The sequence below is a fragment of the Psammomys obesus genome, unplaced genomic scaffold (assembly GCF_907164565.1).
Source record: "Psammomys obesus unplaced genomic scaffold, mPsaObe1.curated_primary_1811, whole genome shotgun sequence".
Taxonomy (NCBI): domain Eukaryota; kingdom Metazoa; phylum Chordata; class Mammalia; order Rodentia; family Muridae; genus Psammomys; species Psammomys obesus.
In genome coordinates, this window is record NW_026596039.1 from 16,146,918 (window position 1) to 16,153,350 (window position 6,433).

Here is a 6,433-nt window from a genome sequence, read left to right on the forward strand (position 1 = left end):
CAGTGAAAAGAAAGACCTACCCAGTTCTCCACCGGAAATGGAAAAGTCACGTTCAAGAATGGCCCACTTCTGGATGTGGTAGGGGCGGGCTGCCGCGTTCGAGTTCACCCTCTGGATCCCTTCATGGATGGCCTGGTACACAGCCTCATCCCTCTGGCCCACGATCTGGGAGACGGTGGTGGCCCTGCTGCCCACCCTTTGGCAGAATTCCACAGCTTGCTCTGTCAGATTGTCAGTTGGCTCAGACGTTTCTGGGTCCAGCGTGCACTGAAAAGAGGACAGAGGAAATCCACCCCCACTCCGGGAGCCCCACTCTGGTTTGGGGGGATGTCCCAGGATGTCCCAGGTGGAAATCCCTGTGGACTCGGTTTTAGAGTGATGCTTCTAAGATGGGCAGGATTCTGTGTTGAGCCCCAAGAAGAAGCGGGAGGAACAGTGGACGGGCTCAGATCTTAGTTGGCCATGTCAAACTCCTGTTCCAGGGCCGTATCCTGCCTGGCTGTGATGCTGGCGGCCTGAGCATGTGGGCAGGCAGCCAGACCTTTGCAGACTGGAATGTACTGGCAAGTGGATAGGATCGCTCAGCAGCCCAATGGGGCAGAGAAATACCCACCTACCCGCCAAGTGCACAGCGCTGGCTGAGTGATGCCAGATAAAGCTGTAAGTGCCAGCTGTACCATGAGCTACTCCTATAGACCCTCCTGCTACACCTGAGCCAGAGCCCAGGACGCACCTTCAGGGTTAGCAGCATGGACAGGAACTTCTTCTGGTCCCCAATCAGCATGGCACTGCTGATTATAGGCAGCTCTGTCTTCACAGCCTCCTCAATGGGCACCGGGGGCACATTCTCCCCACCCGCAGTGATGATTAATTCTGGGGAGGCAAGGCAGGCCCTGGCTGAGCCACGGTCCTAGGCCGCAGTTGGAGGGGCCTGAGCAGCGAGCATAGTGCTGGAGATGACCTCTTGGGAGCCAAGAAGCAGGGCCTGGCCCACTAGCAGCCCTCAGGACAACTGCTTACTACATCTTCCGTTCCTCAGGCTGTGATCATATCAAAGTGGTCCTGGCCTCCAGGTTCTCCCTGCGTCCCTCCGTCCCTACCAGTGACAGGACCGCCCTGGCAGGCACACCCCCCTCCTACCCGAACTTGCTAGCCCAGAAGGCCAGGCTGCTCTTCCCTGTATAATCCAACCATTTTGGTTGCCTGCTCCTTTTGTACCATTGGGCCTCCTGGTGCCACACCTGTTTCCCCTCACCCTCTCCTCACACGGCATGGCTGTCTGGTCATGTCCAGTCTGGACTTTCCAAGATGTCCCTGCTTATGGCTGTGCTCTCTCACATACCTCTAATAAACGTTCTCCTCTGCCAGACCTAGGAGCAGTCATCTTTCTTCTCCTTTCCCTTTATTTTTTATCTTTTTCATTAATTTGGTACCAGAATCTGGGACCAGTCATGTTTCCTTTTCTATTTCTTTCTCTTCTCTCTCTCTCTCTCTTTCTTTCTTTTCTTTTCTTTCTTTCATTTGGTGCTAAAGCCTGGAACCAGTCATGTCCTTTCATTTCATTTTTTTTTTCTTTTTTCATTCAGAGGAAGAGCCATCTCCCAGAATAAGATCCTGACAGATTTCTTTCCCTATACACCCATGCCCTGCATTTCCATACACTGTGGCAGCACACTGCAGGCAAGGCAGAGAGGAGCTGAAATTTTTCTTTTCCCCCTAGGTCCAGCCAAAGTGTAAACAAACCCACTGCCTTTTAGGAAAAACAGTAATAAGATAAAATTGTATGAAGTAAATGTATTAAATATACTTTGACTGGTTTGTGAGATTGTCTCCTCCTGTGTTATCTAATTCAAAAAAGGTCACTGGCCACATTCTGTGCCCAGGTCCATCCTGACCTGGCAGGCAGAGAGCAGAGCCAGACAGCGCCCAGTTGTGAGGAGCTCACAGTTCAGTAGGGCCGACAGGAGAGAGGGGGCTGTAGGGAAGGGACAGGACACACATAGTCCCACAGCTGAGCAACCCGAAGAGAGGCTTGACAGGCAGAGCCCGGGACACAGTGGAAGCACACAGCCTTTGTGGGTGAACCAGCGTGAAGAGGGCTCAGGACCAATGGTCGCAAAGCCTCCCTGAAGGTGGGAAGCACTGAGTGTTCTGGGCCAAAGTTTTAGAATATTCCAGTGATTAAAGGGAAGGGAGTTACTGAGAGGATGAGCTGTCTCGAGAGGAGTCCACAGGAAAGCTCAAATGATCAGGGTTTGTCTGGAACAGCACAGGGCAGAGGAGAAAAACAAACAAACAAACAAACAAACAAACAAACAAACAAAGAAACAAAGAAAAGACAAACCTCTGGAAACATGAAGAGACAGCTCCAGCCTTGCTCACTGTGTGCCTCTCTCCTGCCTTTCTCTGTCGCTCCCACCCTTCCCATTCCGGCCAGAACCTTCAATGTGTGATTAAAGCCCTTTAGAAAACCAACGTGGAATGGAGTTTCCTAAATCTAATGAAGACTGTCTGTAACAGACCTACAGCAAACATACTTAGCAGCGGGAGGATAGGCCCTGGGCCGCGCAGAGCAGGTGGAAGTACAAGATGAGTGAGCCGGACGACCCAAGTTCAATTCCCCGGAAACCCATGGGAAAAACCAGGTGTGGCGGTGCACATTTGTAATCCCAGTGATCCTACGGCAGGGTGGGAGGTAGAGATAAGAGCATTACCCAGAAGCCCATGGGTAGCTAGCCCAGAGTATGCAGTGAAAAGAGGCCCTGCTCCAGGAAGGTGGAAGGTGAAAACTGGCTCCTGAAGGTTGTCCTCTGACCTCCACACAGGAGTCACGGCATTCATGCACGGTTGTGCATGTGCAAACAAAATGCCAAAATCTAAAAATGCTTTTAAAGCCAGGCAGTGGTGGCTTTAGCCCAGCACTCAGGAGGCAGAGGCAGGTGAATCTCAGTGAGATCCAGACCAGCCGGCTCTGCAGAGTGAGCTCCAAGACAGCCAGGGTTACACAGAGAAACTGTCTCAAAAACAAAAAACAAAACAAAACAAAAGAGTTCTTTTAAATGTTGAAGACTTTCTGCTGAGATCAGGAACAAAACAAAAATTGCCTCCATCACACATTTTTCTTCTGTTCTTTTTTGTTTTTTCCTTTTTCTTTCTGTTCTTTTGTCTGGTGGACAAACCTAGCCCAATTGTTGACACTTCTGTTCAATACTGTGAAAGAGTAAGTTTTCCTAACCTGAGTGAGGAGGCATAATAATAATGATGATGATGATGATGTTAGTATGTGCAGATGACATAATTTTGTCCACAAAAATTTAAAAGGACACACGCTAGAACTGGCATGAGGGTTGGAGAGCAGCTCAGTGGAAGAGTGCTTGCCGACTGTGGACAACGTCCTGATTTCATTCTAGAGCACTTCACAAAATCAATAGCAGCCATGCATGCGTCACAAAACCTGTGATCCGGCACTCAGGAGGCTGAGGAAGAAGGATTGCTATGATTTCTAGGCCAGTTTGGGCTAGCTAGCAAAACCCTGTTTAATGAAATGAACAACCAGCAGCTGGAGACATGGCTCAGAGGTTAAGAGCACTGGTTGCTCTTCTAGAGGTCCTTTGTTCAATTCTCAGCAACCACATGGTGGCTCATAACCATCTATTAAGAGATCTGGTGCCCTCTTCTGGCCTGCAGGCCTGCATGCAGACAGGACATTGTACACATAATAAATGAACAAATCATAAAAAAAAGTGAACAAACAAACAAATGACAAAACAAACACAAGACTCCAAAACAACTACTATGTGAACTCCTCATGGTCATTTGAAGCAAGGCCTAATGGCACCTGTAATTCCAGCTACTTGGCAAGCCTAAGGCACAGGGAGTAAAGGTTCGAGGCCAGCCCAGGCAGTATAGCATGACCCTGTCCTCAAGTAAAAAGAGTCTGGGCTATAGATCAGTGGTAGAGTGCTTGACCAGCTGGCTCGAAGACTATAATTAATCCCCAAAACAACAACAACAACAAAAAGACATTTGACCCAAGACCAATATTAAAAAAAAAAAACCCACAATTAATTGCATTCTATATCTCAGCAACAAACAAATGAAAAAATTTAAATGCCATTATTTACAACAGCACACAAATAAAATTCTTAAAGCGAATAGATGAAAACAACTCTACACTGAAAACTAGAATACACTGTTGAGGGAAAAGTCAAGAGACCTAAGTAAACAGAAGGGGAGGCTAGCACATTTAAGGACTGGCAGACTCAACTCTGAAAGATGTACAACCTCCTAAAATGAATCTACAAACTCAGCGAGATGAAAGTCATCAAGGCCAACTATTGCGTACGTCAACCCAGGGTGGCTAAAATTCAAATGGAAATGCAAATGATAGGAATGTCCAACACCACCATATCAGGAAAGATCAGAGGACCCACAGAACCAGACCTTGGTCCGCCCTAAAGCTGCTCAGGCGACATTGGTGCCGTGGAACAGAACAGGGTCTCAAGATTGACCTCAAAGATGGACCTCAAGCTGGCCTCAAACTGACAGAGATTCACCGGCCTCTGCCTCCCTGAGTACTGGGATTAAAGGTGTACACCACCATGCCCGGCTGGTTATCTGGATTCTTAACCTTTCGCCATGCAATCTAAAACAGCGGTTCTCAACCTTCCTACCGCTGCGACCCTTTAATACAGTTCCTCAGGCTGTGGTGACCCCCAACCGAAAATTATTTTCATTGCAACTTCATAGAGGCAGTTTTGCTACTGCTGTAAATCGTAATGTAAATATCTCATATGCAGGATACTGGATATGCGACCGCTGAGGAGGTGTCCTTCCTTCGACCCCCAAGTCGAGAACCCCAGATCTAAAAGCAGGGCTTTCATCGGGAGGGTGGAATGCAGATTTCCTCATTTGTCATTACAGAAGTGAACGCGAGGTGGCAGAAGCCGGCACGGTTCCCACAGCAGCTACCTGTTGCAGGCTTTTACTGCGAGAGCTCACAGGCCAGAACAATGCTGACAGTGAGGCAGGCCTTCTGCCTTTCTGCAGCGCCTCCCTCCCCTGCCCTTCCTCTGCAGAAAATGTCCTGTTTTATTTAAAATTTGAAGTCACTCTGCTCTACTCTCTGTGTCTCTATACAAACATCTACAACACTTATGCCTTCGAGGCTCCTCAAGTCTTGGTTGTTTCTTCTGGAGAAGTGAACCCCATCTCCGCCCACCCCATTTACTATCCAGGTGACCCTGAACTAGTTTTCTAACCTCTCTGGGCACCCTTGTGTATTTGTGAAAGTGCTTGCCCCAGAGCTGATGCTGACAGAGGCGGGTAACCCTCAGTGAAGGCTCAGGGTTGGCAGTGGAGATGAACAGTGCTGCAAGCAGACTCAACTAGGCACTCATGGCTCCTCCCCTCCCCTGTGTGCCCCAGGGCAGGGGCACTCACCTTTGAGGCGCCCAGTGATGTAGAGGAAGCCATCAGCATCCAGGCGGCCCATGTCACCTGTGTGGAGCCAGCCTTCGGCATCAATGGCCTCACATGTCCTGTCCTCCATGTTCAGATAGCCCATGAAGATGGTGCGGCCCCACAGGCAGATCTCACCAATGCCGTCTGCATCCTGATTCACCAGCTTTACCCGGCAGCCAGGCACCACCCTGCCGGAGCTGGCGATATGAGAGACAAAGCCAGAGAGAGTCCTGAGTCAGCTCCTGCTGGGGTTTTCAGAGGTCTCCAATCTCTCAGTCTTCCCTGGTGGTGTGTGTGTGTGTGTGTGTATCTGTGTAGGCCAGAAGGTAATGTTAGGGTCTCTTCTTCTATCACTCTTGACAGGATCTGTGACTGGAACTGGGGTTCACCATTTTGGTGAGAACGGCTAGCCAGAGATCTTCTTGTCTCCGTATCCCCAGCACTGGGATCAGGTATGAGCCATGACACTTACGATAGCTGGGCTGTGGTGGCTCACGCCTTTAGTCTCAGCACTTGGGAGGCACAGGCAGGCCAGTTGCAGGCCAGCCTGGTCTACAGAGTGAGTTCCAGATCAGCCAGGGCAACACGGAGAAACCCCATCTCAACAAACAAACAAACACAAAAACAAACAGTATTTTGGCTTGGTGTTCTTGTGGGACTCCTAACAGTGTGAGTGGGGGCGGTCTCTGGCTCTTTTGCCCGCTTGAGGGAGCTTTTTTCTCCTCCTGGGTTGCCCATTCACCCTCGATGTGATCATATGTCCTGGTCTCATACAGCTTGTGAGATTTTGTTGATGTCCCTGGGAGGCTTACTCTTCTCTGGGGGAGGGGGGAGGATAAAGGCAGTAGTGGAGGAGAAAGCCTAGGGGGAGGGGAGGGAGGGAGATTGCAGTCTGGACGTAATATGTGAGAGAATAATAGTGGTGATGATGATGATGATGATGATGATGATGATGATGATGATGATGATG

The 6,433-nt window shown here is 49.5% G+C and overlaps 1 protein-coding gene across 1 annotated transcript in view; it reads right to left on the bottom strand.

The window, feature by feature from the left end:
* Positions 1–6,433, bottom strand: part of Acsbg1 (acyl-CoA synthetase bubblegum family member 1) — a 57,735-nt gene that overhangs the window by 4,033 nt on the left and 47,269 nt on the right. Inside the window, exons 11-13 of the mRNA XM_055621991.1 lie at positions 5,443–5,660; positions 734–873; positions 21–267 (exon numbers count right to left, since the gene is read on the bottom strand). Of these exons, the coding sequence (XP_055477966.1) occupies positions 21–267; positions 734–873; positions 5,443–5,660 (605 nt within the window). The remainder of the gene's footprint in view (positions 1–20; positions 268–733; positions 874–5,442; positions 5,661–6,433) is intronic.